The 14,694-nt window shown below is 47.2% G+C and overlaps 1 protein-coding gene across 2 annotated transcripts in view; it reads left to right on the top strand.

The window, feature by feature from the left end:
* The window catches only part of nup188 (nucleoporin 188), a 143,226-nt gene that overhangs the window by 52,765 nt on the left and 75,767 nt on the right, over positions 1-14,694 (top strand). For both annotated transcript variants that reach the window (XM_072488611.1, XM_072488610.1), the window contains exons 18-20: positions 112-199; positions 1,660-1,736; positions 5,567-5,681. In XM_072488611.1, the coding sequence (XP_072344712.1) occupies positions 112-199; positions 1,660-1,736; positions 5,567-5,681 (280 nt within the window). The remainder of the gene's footprint in view (positions 1-111; positions 200-1,659; positions 1,737-5,566; positions 5,682-14,694) is intronic.

Here is a 14,694-nt window from a genome sequence, read left to right as displayed (position 1 = left end):
CCTTTGCCAATGGATCAAGATCTCCAGTTTGCAAAAAAGATGCTTGCATCTTCTGATTGTAATAGAAAGTGTGAATTTTGTTTGAGCTAATTCTTTTTATGCTTGCTGCAGACTTAGTTCCGTGCTAAACCCTCCAACGGACGTGATTGCTTCCTGTGTAAATACGCTAACTGTTATGGCCACTCGGATGCCAGCCAAGGTAAAGTGTGATGGGAATAATCAGTGTTGGAAAAATGACTTTATGATGGCGTACTTTCTTAAGGTCATAAGGAAGCCACGGAATTTTTATTTTCTCCCATCTTTTTAGGTCTCCCTGCGCTATTCAACTTCTACTGGCTGAGTGTGAGAGCAGGCTAACTGTTCCCAATCCTATGCAGTTCCACTCTTAAACTAGCTGCTAAGAAGGGCATGGATTCAGCGGAGGTTGACTCGCTCTTTTTCTTTTATCCTCTTCTGTCCTCTCTGTGGGAAAGCTCTAAGCTTCTATTTGGCAACCTCCATCTGATACCACAGGTGAGATTAGCAACTCGCCATGTGAGGAACTGTGGATGTGCACTCATCTCCTATGTTAAAGTTTTGGTTCTTTTGCACTGTTTTCTCATTCTACGGCTGGATTGTTTCCGAAGCAGATTAGTTCCTCATGATCTGAAATCCGCGCTTTTTTTACTTTCTGACCACTGCATTGCAAAATCCCAACTGCAGTTTGGCCACTGGATTAGGATGTCTTCTTTCATGTACATTTTAAATAAATAGGAAATATTAGCATGCGGACTAGAGATTCAACAGGCTACATAACAGGTTAAAATAATTAACTTTATTTAGTTAGGCTATAAAATACACTGAATCGGACTAATGTTTGAATGCAAGACAACTATGATTTATTACCTATAGTTAATCCGAGCACTCACTAATACTTTTCCAACAATGAGAGCAGCCTCTTGGAATTTAAAAAAAACAAGTCTTGAAAACTGGAACAGTGATGCTAACCGTTACACCAGCCTTCTCATGGCACCAGTGCATGGTTTTGAACTGTACCCTTCAGATAGGGAATTTCAAGTGAAATATGAGCTACATATTGACTAAGCTGTTTTGAATACTTCCTCGTTAGTATAGTGATTAGTATCCCCTCCTGTCACGCGGGACGCTGTAGTTCAATTCTCCGAAGGGGGGATTACTGCAGTTAAAAATTGCAGACAAAGCTGTTTTGGTTTGCAGCTTTGAGAGTTCAGCAAGAACTGAATGATCTGCAGATATGCCTTGATTTTGCCTGCTTAATTTTTGGTGGAAGGAAACAGACACATTTTAAAGATATTATCAAAAATAAGACGGGATAACAAATTGCAACCCAAGTAGAGTCCACAGATACTAATTAGCTGGATTTAACACAGCTAACAAAACTATACTTGAGTCTGGTATTGTACTGTAGAAGAGAACCATTTTTATGCAGACTTACTTGAATTACCAATCTGTAGGTATTATGCTGTGCATTCATTATTTAGCTCAGACTTTACGTACTTTTTTTTTTAAAGCTATGTTACAGTTTTAAAACATTTTCCTTCTGTTTGTTTGGGTGTATTATTTGGTTTAATGTAGAATTCTTCATTGCATTTATTGTGTACCTAACTGAAATGTACTAATTAACCTATTTTCTCTACTTAGGTGTGGGCTGATCTGCAGCACACTGGCTTCTTACCGTATTCGGTAACACAAGTCACTGGGATTGCTCAGTCCCTCAGGTACTCAATGATAAATTCCGTTGCAACTTCTGTTACAAAGTGAAATTCTTAAAAAATTGACATTGCTTTGGGCTAATTACTGATTAAAGTGTGCTACGTTTTCCAACTTTTTATTTCATTGCCACTCTCTTATTACTTTCTTGCCCTGTCTTGTTACGATCACTAGAGATTCTTTTAAATAAATCAGTTAATGGCTTAAAGGATGATATGACACAATCTCATGTTTTAAGACTTAGTATAATAAATAAACAGAATCACTCTTGACTGAATGCTACTTTTGTGGGTCTCTATATTTCAAACTACAGAACTTAGCTCCCTCCTTTCACTTTTTACACAACTGAAAGAAAAAAAATCTCACAGGTATACTTCACACTGTCTTTTATGTAGACGTTCAATTTTTACAGACCCAGTCCAAAGTGAATCCTAGCTCTTGAGTGTTTACTTCCATTCTTTTCCTTTCCCAACCGAGAGACTTTTAATCCCAGAACCATCAGGTAAGATTCCCCACCAGATAGAATTAGGCAAACCTTCCCACCTTGTTCTAAATCTTGACAAATTTGTTGTTTTCAATCTGAGCGCAAGCTCCCACACGCATTCTTGCACAGTAAACCATAGAGATATTTGGCTACTAGGTTCTCTCTCCATTGGAACCTGTCTGACTGACTTGTCTATGAAATTCAAATTCAGGGTTATCGTTTAGGAAAGCTGGTAAACTAATCTTACAAATGACTTTCCTATCCCCTCTCCAAGCCCACCTCAATAGTAGCATGAATTGTGTGGGCCTTTTATCCAGGCAGAAATGTGGATTACCTATCCTTTAGAGCCCATGTCTCTTGTTGTAGAGCTAAATGCGCAGTTTAAAGCACAACTGTTTATAATCTGTCATTCTCTTTTAAAAAAAACATTTTTTTAAAAATTCTCCTTTTTCACATTTTCTCCCACATTTACACCCATCAACAATAAACAATAATCAGTAAGATATGTCAATCCCCATAATAACAACGATCCCATCCGCCCACCAACCCCCAAACCACAACCCACATGACAAAAAGGAATCCGGGATTACCCGTAGTCACCCTTAATCTACACAGCTCCCACCCCCCCACCCCCAATGAACGCCGTCCAGCCTCTGAGAGAGTACCATACATGATACCCCAGAGTTATACCCCCCCCCCCCCCCACAAAGTCTCCAGCTCCTCCCGTCCACTGCCTCTTGTAAAACTCCTCCTCTCAACCTCGGTTCCTTCCCCCCCCCCCAACTTTCCACCTGTCTAGACCACTCAGACCCTGTTCTGCCAGGCTCCGATTGCCGCAGCCCCTCCCCCCACCTCAGTCCCGTTCTCTGGCCGGCCGGCCAGCGTGGAGGCCCCCGCCCGGGTCCCTTTCCCCCTTGCCCGGCCCTAGGAAAGCCCAAAGATCCCCCTTTAGCACACAAACCCCACATATCCACCTACACCCCAAAGAGCCCTCATTTCGAGTGAAAGTCCTGTCCCTTCCCCTGTCCAAATATATACAACATTGGCTCCTTTAGCCTCTACACCCGCGCGCAGTGATACAAAAAAGAAGAAAATACAGTCATGAGGTTACATCGGCACATGGCCATTCCTCAATTTGTCAGTTCTGCCACAGTCCTTCTGCCTTCGCAAACTCCTCCGCTGCTTCCGCCGTTCCAAAGTAAAAGTCCCTGAGCTTATAAGTCACCCTCAGCTTCGCTGGATATACAATGCCTTCGCTGGATATACAAGGCAGCCCGCCTCCTCGCCAGCTCCACCGTAAAGTCCTGGTATACACGTATACCAGCTCCAGCCCACTGCACCACCCGCTTCTGCTTGGCCCAGCTCAGGACCTTCTCCTTCACACTGTACCTGCGGAAGCACAGAGTCACTGCCCTTGGCGGCTCACTCGCATTTGGTATTGGCCTCCATGACCGATGAGCCCGATCCAGTTCATATCGGGAGGGATCCTCCCCCTCCCCCAATAGTTTTGCCAGCATCGCGGCAAAATACTCAGTCGGCTTCGGTCCTTCAACTCCTTCGGGCAGCCCCACAATCCTCAAATTCTGTCGCCTGGATCTGTTTTCCAGGTCTTCCATTTTTCCTTGCAGATCCTTGTTAGTGTCCATCACCTTCCGCATCTCTTTCCCCATCGAGGCAAGTTGATCACCGTGCTGCAATAACGCCTCCTCCACTTCCTTCAGCGCCTCCCCTTGCTCTCGCACCTCCGCCACTGCGCTCGCCAACGCCGTCATCACCGGGGAAACCGCCTCCTCCACCAGCGCACTCAAAACCTCCCTCATCTCCTTCCTCACCGTCTCCATGCATTTCGCAATCTGCGCCAACTGCTTTTCGAATTCCGCAGCCATCACCTTAGTTATTTCTTCAGTCGTAAGCAATGCGGCCTCCCCTGGTGCTCCAGCCTCCATTTTCTTTGCTGACCCCGCGGTGACCTTTCCACTCCCCAACGGACTTTCAGCCGCTTTTTTCACCGCCGTTTTTTTGCTGTTTTTTGACATCCTTCTTCTCTGTGCGCTGTCTCCCGACTTTTACTGCCGTCGCTGGCCCTAGGACCGGGCGTTACTCCCCGACAATGCCGTTCCCGAATGGGAGCCCTCCAACGCACGGCTGCCTCCCGCCCGCTGTCACCGGAAGTCATAATCTGTCATTCTCAACATCTTGCTGGGACTTCAGAGACTACCAGTCTAATCACTAAGAGCAGAACAACGGCAAAGACCACCCTTTAATCTTTAGCAGTCATATCACCCAGATCTGCCGTTTGGTGGACTTCAGAACAGGACACAACCACCTTCAATTTATTTTAAAGATACATAACCGCAGTACAAAACCTCGCAATTGCAACAATCTCTTGTGGGCTAATACTTTCTTTGTATGAAGACTGTGCTCTCAAAATGTCTAATTTCAAATTGAAGGTTCTGATGGGGGGATGTTTGGATGGTAGTTTTTTTTGTAAACGCAAGGTGTTAGGAGATATGGAGCTGGCATATGGAGTTAGTCCACAGATCAGTCATGATCTCAACAGGATTGAGGACCTAAATGTTCCTGTGTTGTCAAATCTGGTTCACCTTGTGCATGCACTCACTTACATGCACTCACCGTTGGTCATCTTATACAAACTTACAGTAATGAGGTTGATCAAACTTGGTGCAAGGATTTTCAATAAAAGGAATGTTAAGAGGATGCAAGCAATAACTATCACTGAGTGCTTGAAAAATAAAAAGGTTTATGTGCGGAATAAACTGTATTAGTGATGCATTTATTTTAGATAAATTAAATGAATTAATAGTGTGCATCTGAATGGAGAAACTTCAGAAATAAGGGTTATATAGAAACCCCTTCATTTTACTGTGCTTGTTCTCTTGGAGCCTCCTACTCAATTCACCTCTAAGTGACTGCGCAATTTGCTTCCAGGTGTCTGAAAAGTGTTGGATTGTGATGCAAAGTTTATCTGTTTCATTTCTGTGAACAGCTTTTGCATGGGTCACTACTATATGCTGGTTTTGAAGATTTGGGCCAGCTTTGCACTGCCTCTTCTGTTTCTGTAGCCTCGATTCTTAAATGCCCCTTTCCAGCACCCACCCTAATAAATTTTTACAATGTTTTCCTGGCCCTCATTCGAGTTGCCTTTTACAGTTTCTTTGGGGAGGAGTGATGAATTTCATTGAGGGTATGCGAAAAAACTGATTCTTTCTCACAACTTGCCTATTAACACGGCAGAGAAACATTTCTGAGAAAGCTTGTCTCTATTGATTTGAATTTTATTGTAATATTGATGGGGGACATGGACACACGACAATCAACTTATTTTTCTTGAAGGGCTGAAGGAATGCAGGCTGGTAGTTATGGTAACCTGCTGTTGAGTATTGAAAGACCGCAGGGCGAGTACAGTGTCACAATGGCCTTTCTCCGACTGATTACAACGCTTGTCAAGGTAAAAACTTCTCCTTAAACGTGTGTTTAAATTGCTTAATTATTTTCCCCTCGGAAAGTGAACAATCACTGAAAGTCAAGCCTGTTTTGGAGATTTAAATCAGGACTAAAGTTAATAGTTGATGGTGTGTTGGGACATTTTCACGTCTCCAGAATCTTGGTATCCGTGCAGCTCAAGACAGATGACCATAGAATCCTTACAGTGCAGAAGGAGGCTATTTGGCCCAGCGAGTCTGCACCGACCCTCTCAAAGAGCACACTAACTAGGCCCACTCCCCTGCCCTAAACCCGTAACACCACCTCACCTGCACACCCCTGGACACTAAGTGTCAATTTTATCATGGCCAATCCACCAAACCTGCACATCTTTGGACTGTGGGAGGAAATGAGCACCCGGAGGAAACCAACACAGCCACAGGGAGAAAGTGCAAACTACTCGAACCTAAATCCAATAATTCAGTCCATCAAGTTTTGAAACTCATGCTAAATCGCAACATTCATTCTCTCCTATATGTCTTCAGTAATTATTGAACTCTGCTGCTCACAGGATACTTAGATTATCCCAGGCTACGAGCTCAACCTGAGCAAGAGTGAAGTCTTCCCTGTGAACCTGAAAGGGGGAAGAGCAGAAATGGCAGGGCTACCATTCAGACAAGCCCAAAGCAAACTCCGTTACCTGGGGATCCACATTGCCCATGTCTGGACACAGATCCACAAGTGGAACCTGGTCAGTCAGGCGGAGGAAGTGAAAAGAGACCTAAAGGGATGGAACACACTCCCACTCTCCCTAGCGGGGAGAGTGCAGACGATGAAGATGAACATGCTGCCCAGGTTCCTCTTCCTGTTCAGATCCATACCGATCTATATCCCCAAGGCCTTAGAATCACTACTGTGCAGAAAGAGGCCATTCGGCCCATCAAGTCTGAAAGAGCACACCACCTAGGCCCACTCCAACGCCGCATCCCCACAACCCCCCCTAACCTGCATATCTTTGGGCTCTGAGGGGCAGTTTTTATCATGGCCAATGCACCTAGCCTGCATATCTTTGGACTGTAAGAGGGAACCAGAGCAACTGGATGAAACTCGCGCAGGTTTGGGGTGAATGTACAAACTCCACATTGACAGTCACCCGAGGCTGGAATTGAACTCTGGTCGCTAACACTGTGCCGCCCTTCTTTAGCTCGGTTAACAAAATTATTATGGGTGTGCGTGTGTGCGCAAGATATCATACATGGAGAGGCCTAACCCTCCCAGATCCACAGTAATATCAGTGGGCAGCCACTGGGGAAAGAGAGAGGGGATAGGTGAGAGGATCAGAAATGGAATGGGTAAAGATGGAGGAGAGCTCCTGTACAGGGACGACCCTCCGGGGTTTGCTCCGGGTTCCTCCCACAAGTCCGAAAGACATGCTGTCAGATGAATTGGATATTCTGAATTCTCCCTCTGTACCTGAACAGGCGCGGTCAATTATTATGAATGACTGGACTGGTAATCGCCCATACTTTGAAAAAAAATGTAAATTATTTTTGAAGTGTGTTCCCCCCAATTACGTGACAATTTAGCGTGGCCAAACTACTACCCTGCCCATCTTTGGATCATGGGGGTGAGACCCACACAGACACTGGGAGAATGTGCAAACCCCACACGGACAGTGATCCGGGGTCGTGATGCAGCAGTGCTAACCACTGTGTCGCCTGTTAATTGCCCATACATAAAGATTATAAACCGAAATGGTGCCTGCTGTGTGTATAGAAATTAATAAAGGTTTGGCTAGAATATGCCTCAAGTTTTTTTGTTTTTGTTTTGAAAGTGCTGAATTGCTTGAATCAGGTTTACAAAGTTGCCCTTACAACTTTTCAATCTAGCTTGATTTTCAGTTCAATAGCTATACCATTGACTTAGTTCATGCAGTTTTACTGCACATATAGGGTGCGATGGTCCAGCATAATCATGTATATTATACTTACATAGAAGTTTCATGAAACAGCTGCAATTTTGGTATCAAACTGCACTTTGAAAAGTATTAGTGAGAAGCTCATGTTTCTATTTGTATCTGCTCAAATATTCTTTTGCATTATTCTTCTTAACAGTAGGCTGAATTAATTATTTTTAACCTGAGCCATATGATGTTTTTCACTTGATAATGCGATCAGGACTACATGGAATATCGCAAGTCATATTCCGTGCATACGGCAATGGTATAAGCATTCAGCGTTTGCTCAGCAGCGCACTATGTATCTGATACATGATGTTAAATAAAGGTTTGTAGAAAAGAGCAAGTTAGACGGCGTGTGCATGTTTTAACATTACAAGTGTTTTTTAAAATATTTTATTCAGGTATTTGAAATTTTTTATAACGGTAACATAAACAATGACATCAACAAGGTAAAATAAACATTCCACCCCCCCAGCCCAATCTTCACGCACCTCAACCATACAACAACAATCCGCACCCCCCCCCCCCCCCCTTTGGAATACTGCATCTGCTGACATTTTAATTTTCCCTGAGAAAGTCGACGAACGGCTGCCACCTCCGGGAGAACCCTAACATTGACCCTCTTAAGGCAAACTTTATTTTCCCAAGACTGAGAAACCCAGCCATGTCACAAACCCAGGTCTCTTCTACACTCGGTGTGGGGGGGGGCGGGGGGGCTTTGAGTCCCTCCACATTAACAAGATCCATCTCAGGGCTACCAGGGAGGCAAAAGCCAAGACATCGGCCTCTTTCACCCCCTGAACTCCCGGATCTTCCGACACGCCAAAAATCGCTACTTCCGGACTCGGCACCACCTGTGTTTTTGGTACCGTGGACATTACCTTAGCAAAACCCTGCCAAAACCCTCTGAGCTTCGGGACATGATTTGCTGGGCTTCCTGCGCACCTCGCGCACCTATCCTCAACCCTGAAGAACTTACTCATCCTAGCCGCTGTCATGTGTGCCTGGTGGACTACCTTAAATTGTATCAGGCTAAACCTGGTGCATGATGAGGAGGTATTAACCCTGTTTAGGGCATCCGCCCATAGCCCGCCTCTATCTCTCCTCCTAGCTCGTTCTCCCACTTGCCCTTAAGCTCCTCCACCGGAGTTTCCTCCGCCTCCGAAAGCTCCTGGTAAATATCCGATACCTTCCCCTCTCCCACCCAGGTACTGGAGACCACACTGTCCTGTATCCTCAGTGACGGGAGCAGCGGGTACGCCGGAACCTGTTTTCTCAGGAAGTCTCGCACCTGCAAATACCTAAAGCCATTCCCTGCTGGCAATTTAAATTTATCCTCCAAAGCTTTCAAGCTGGGAAAGCTCCCATCTATAAATAGATCCCCCATCCTTCCAATTCCTGCCCTCTGCCAACTCCGGAACCCGCCATCTAGCCTACCCGGTACAAACCTGTGATTATTATAAATCGGGGTCCAAATCGATGCTCCCTCCACTCTCATATCTCCTCCATTGCCCCCAGATCTTCAGAGCTGCCACTACCGCCGGACTTGTGGAGTGTCGAGCCGGTGAGAACAGCAAAGGTGCAGTTACCAATGCTCCCAGACTGGTGTCTTTACATGACGCCGTCTCCATCCGTTCCCATGCCGACACCCCCCACTACCCACTTCCTAATCATGGCCCAGTAGTGGTTGCAGAAGTTCGGCAGCGCCAACCCCCCACCCTCCTGACTCCGCTCCAGCAACACTTTCTTTACTCGCGCGGTTTTACTCGCCCACACAAAGCCCAAAATCATCTTATTCACCCGCTTGAAATAGGCCTTAGGGATGAAGATGGGGAGGCACTGAAAGTCAAACAGAAATCTGGGGAGGACCGTCATTTTCACAGTCTGTACCCTCCCCGCCAGTGATAGCAGGAGCATATCCCATCTCTTAAAGTCCCCTTCCATTTGTTCTACCAGCCGGGATAGGTTTAACTTGTGTAGTACCTCCCATTTCCGGGCCACCTGGATTCCCAGATATCGAAAGCTCTTCCCTACCATTCTAAGCGGCAGCTCTCCCAGCCTCTTCTGTCCTCTTGTCTGGATCGCAAACATCTTGCTTTTCCCCATGTTCAATTTATACCCCGAAAAATTGCCGAAATTCGCATTACTTACCCCATCCCCTCCAACGGGTCTGAAATGTACAAGAGCAGGTCATCTGCGTAGAGCAAGACCCGGTCATCTGCGTAGAGCAAGACCCTTGCTTCATCCCTCGGTGTAGTTCAAAATACCCTGACCTCAGCCGGTTCGTATGCACACTCGCTACTGGTGCCTGATAGAGCGACCGCACCCAGTCAATAGAGTCCTCACCAAACCCAAACCTTCCCAGTGCCTCCCACAGGTAATTCCACTCCACCCGATCAAAAGCCTTCTCCGCATCCATCGCTACCACCACCTCCGCCTCCTTCCCTTCCGAGGGCATCATAATAACATTTAGAAGCCTTTGAACATTGGCCTTGCATTGCCTGACCTTTACAAATCCCGTCTGGTCTTCCCCTATCACCCCCGGGACACAGTCCTCTATCCTTGTGGCCAGTATCTTAGCCAGCAGTTTGGTATCCACATTCAGTAGAGAGTCCGCATTGCTCCGGATCCTTCTCCCGTTTCAGGATCAATGAAATCGAGGCCTGCGACATTGTTGGGGGGAGGACTCCCTTCTCTCTTGCTTCGTTGAATGTCCTCACCAGCAGTGGGCTCAATATCTCTGAAAACGTCTTCTAGAATCCCACTGGGTAGCCGTCAGGCCCCGGGGCCTTGCCCGACTGCATGCCCTCCAGCCCCTTGATTATTTCCATTGGGCCTCCCAGCCCCTCCACCAGGTCCTCCTCCACCCTCGGGAACCTCAACTGATCCAGAAATTGCCTCATCCCCTCCACCTCAGCCGGGGGTTCCGACTCATATAATTTACTGTAAAAGTCCTTAAGCACCTCGTTCACCCCCGCTGGGTCCAGGACAGTATTACCGTCTCTACTCTTTACCTATGTCCCTGGTCGCCTCTCTTTTCCTGAGCTGGCGCGCCAACATTCTGCTTGACTTTCCCCGTACTCATAGACCGCCCCCCCCTTGCCTTCCTCAATTGTTCCACTGCTGTCCCTGTGGTTAACAGCCCTAACTCCACCTGTAACCTCCGCCACTCCCTCAGTAGCCCCGTGTCCGGGGCCTCCGAGGATCACCTGGTGTATCTCCTCCACTAATCTATCCCTCTCAGCCAGTTCCGACTTTTCTCTGTGGGCCGGTATCGAGATTAATTCCCCTCTGACCACTGCCTTCAAAGCTTCCCAGACCGTCGCTGCAGAGGCCTCCCCCGTATCATTTGTTTCCAGGTAATTCTGGATGGACTTGTTAACCCGCCCACAGATTGCTTTGTCCGCTAGCAACCCCACATCCAGCCTCCACAGCGGGCGTTGCCCTCTCTCCACACTAACCCGTAGATCCAGCCAGTGCAGGACATGATCCGACACTGCAATTGCCAAATACTCCGTATCCACCACCTTCGGTATTAGCGCCCTGCTCAGAACAAAAAGTCGACGCGCGAGTATACCCTGTGGACCTGTGGGAAAAAAAGTAAAACTCTTTCGTCCTCGGCCGTGAAAACCTCCATGGGTTTACTCCCTCCATCTGTTCCATAAAACCCTTCAATTCCTTTGTCGCAGCCGGCCTCCCTGTCCTGGATCTTGACCGGTCCAATTCCAGATCAATGACTGTGTTGAAGTCCCCTCCCATGATCAGGTTATGTGACTCTGTGTCTGGGATCTTACCGAACACCCGCCTCATAAATTCCACATCGTCCCAATTCGGAGCATATATGTTCACGAGTACCACCCGCACCCCTTCCAGCTTCCCATTCACCATTATGTACCTACCCCCCTTGTCTGACACGATTCTCCCTGCCTTGAATGCCACTCGGCTGATCAAGATCGCTACCCCCCTGGTCTTTGAGTCCAGTCCTGAGTGGAACACTTGGCTAACCAATCCCTTCCTCAATCTCGTCTGGTCTGTAACCTTTAGATGTGTGTCCTAGGAATAACAGCAAAAGGGATTATTATTTAAATGATAAATGCTGTGCAGAGAGACCTGGGTGTGCTAGTGCATGAGTCGCAAAAAGTTGGTTTTCAGGTGCAACAGGTGATTAAGAAGGCAAATGGAATGTTGTCCTTCATTGCTAGAGGGATGGAGTTTAAGACTAGGGAGGTTCTGCTGCAAGTGTATAAGGTGTTAGTGAGGCCACACCTGGAGTATTGTGTTCAGTTTTGGTCTCCTTACTTGAGAAAGGACGTACTGGCACTGGAGGGTGTGCAGAGGAGATTCACTAGGTTAATCCCAGAGCTGAAGGGGTTGGATTACGAGGAGAGGTTGAGTAGACTGGGACAGTACTCGTTGGAATTTAGAAGGATGAGGGGGGATCTTATAGAAACATATAAGATTATGAAGGGAATAGATAGGATAGATGCAGGCAGGTGGTTTCCACTGGCGGGTGAAAGCAGAACTAGGGGGCATAGCCTCAAAATAAGGGGAAGTAGATTTAGGACTGAGTTTAGGAGGAACTTCTTCACCCAAAGGGTTGTGAATCTATGGAATTCCTTGCCCAGTGAAGCAGTAGAGGCTCCTTCATTAAATGTTTTTAAGATAAAGATAGATAGTTTTTTTAAGAATAAAGGGATTAAGGGTTATGGTGTTCAGGCCGGAATGTGGAGCTGAGTCCACAAAAGATCAGCCATGATCTCATTGAATGGCGGAGCAGGCTCGAGGGGCCAGATGGCCTACTCCTGCTCCTAGTTCTTATGTTCTTATGTCCTGTAGCATTGCCACATCCTCCTTCAGTTCCTTCAAATGCGTGAACACGTGAGCCCTCTTGACCGGCCCATTCAGTCCTCTCACGTTCCAGGTGATCAGCCTGGACAGGGGGGCTTCCAACCCCCCCCCCCCCCGACTAGCCATCACCCTTTTTAGGCCAGCCTCGAGCTCGCACCCTCCTCGAGTCCCCACTCGTGATGTCGCCATTCCCGACCTCCCATATGTCCTCTCGTAACAGTTCCTCCCCTGTCAGCAACAACACTAGAAACCCAATCCCCCAAGTCAAGCTCCAGCTTAACACCTGCTCACCCCCCCCCCCCCCCCCCCCACTGCGCTTCCAAGAGTCAGCTGACCCATGCTGACTCGATAACTCCTGCCCCTGGCACCAAGCAGTCTGTCTCCCTATTGTACTCTCCTCTCTTCCCCTCCCCCAAAGTAATAAACATTTTTAAAGGATCACATTCCCCAGTAAACAAACAACAGAAAAAAACAGTGAAGAAACAGTCACTTCAGAAAAATAGTCATCCAAAAAGCAGAACTATATTCAAAGCCCCCCCCCCCCCCCCCCAAAACAAGGTCCCTGCAAGACAGATCAATCTTTAACCATCCACACAGCCCATTATTTCACATAGAGTTACTTACATTTATACAATCCAGCGCCACAAATCGCTGCTACTGTACTTCTCCAAGGCTTAAGTGTCTTTTAATTCGTCTCCAGCTTCATTTCTTTAATAAAGGTCCATACTTCATATGGCGTTTCAAAGTAGAAGTCCCGTTCCTCATGTGTGACCCACAGGTGGGCTGGGTACAGCATCCCGAACTTCACCCCCTCCTTAAAGAGGGTCGATTTTGCCCGATTGAACCCAGCTCGCCTCTTGGCCAAATCCGCTCCCAGGTCTTGATAGATGCGCAACTCACAGTTCTCCCACTTGCTGCTCCATTCTTTCTTGGCCCACCACAGAACCTGTTCCTTGTCCATGAAACGGTGAAAACGTACCACCATGGCCCTCGGCAGCTCGTTAGCTCTGGGCTTCCTCGCGAGGGCTCTGGGCGCTCTGTCCAATTCCAGGGGCCGAGGGAACGCCTCAGCCCCCATCAACTTCTCCAACGTGTCTGTCACATAGGCCCTCGCATCCGATCCCTCACTGCCTTCAGGGAGGCCGACAATTCTGAGATTCTGCCTCCTGGACCTATTCTTCAGGTCCTCCAGTTTCTCCTGCGTTCTTTTCTGGCGGTCGTTCATCATCCCCACCTTGCTTTCCAGCACGGTTCTTTACTCCTCGTGCTCGGACAACTTTAATTCGACCTCCTGGATTGCTCTCCCATGGGTTTCCTGATTCTGAACCACTTGATCAATCTAAGCCTTAATTGGGTCCAGCGTGTCCTTCAGCGTGGCGAAGCAATCCTCGAAAAACTTCACCAGCTGATCCGTCGACAATTGTGTCGTTTCCCTGCGGCCCTGGCTCTCCGCCATGCTGTCCCGTGTTACCGGCTCTACTTGCGTCTCCCTTATAGGACTTTGCCGTCTCACACGGCCATTTCTGGTCCAATTCTCCATACACCGGAGGGGGGTTTCTTCTTACTGTCTCATTCTTCACTGATTTATCCCATAAAATTCAGGGGGAAAACGGGGCAAAAAGATCCAAAAATCTGTTGCAGGTGGGAGCTATCAAATGTGCGACCTACTCCTCCATGGCCGCCATTGGAAGTCCACATGTGGTTTTTTTTTAAAGCACAGCAAAATGAATTGCACTGCTTGAACTACCTATGATACAATCTATTCTCCATAACTAAATTATGGACGGCACATACTTTAAAAAAAAATTACTCTCCTTTTTTGCATTTTCTCCCAAATTTACACCCACCAACAATAAACAGTAATCAGTAACAAATATGTGAATCCCCATATCATTAACAACGATCTCATCCTCCCACCAAACCCTAAACATTCGCCCACATGTTCACATAAACAACTGACAAAAAGGAATTAGGAATCCCCCATAGCCCCCATTAACACCCATCACCCCCCTCCCCTCCCACCTACCCCCTCCAACTAATGTTCGATGTTATCCAGTTCTTGAAAGTGCATAATGAATAATGCCCATGAATTGTAGAACCCCTCTGGCCTTCCCCTCAGTTCAAACTTAACCTTCTCGAGAGTCAAGAATTCCAACAGATCCCCCCGCCATGCCAGGGCACAGGGTGGAGAGGCTGCTCTCCAACCCATCAGGATCCGTCTTTGGGTGAT

Source organism: Scyliorhinus torazame, chromosome 22 (assembly GCF_047496885.1).
Source record: "Scyliorhinus torazame isolate Kashiwa2021f chromosome 22, sScyTor2.1, whole genome shotgun sequence".
Lineage (NCBI taxonomy): Eukaryota > Metazoa > Chordata > Chondrichthyes > Carcharhiniformes > Scyliorhinidae > Scyliorhinus > Scyliorhinus torazame.
Note: the sequence above shows the minus strand (reverse complement) of the source record. Positions and strands in the feature narration are given on the sequence as shown.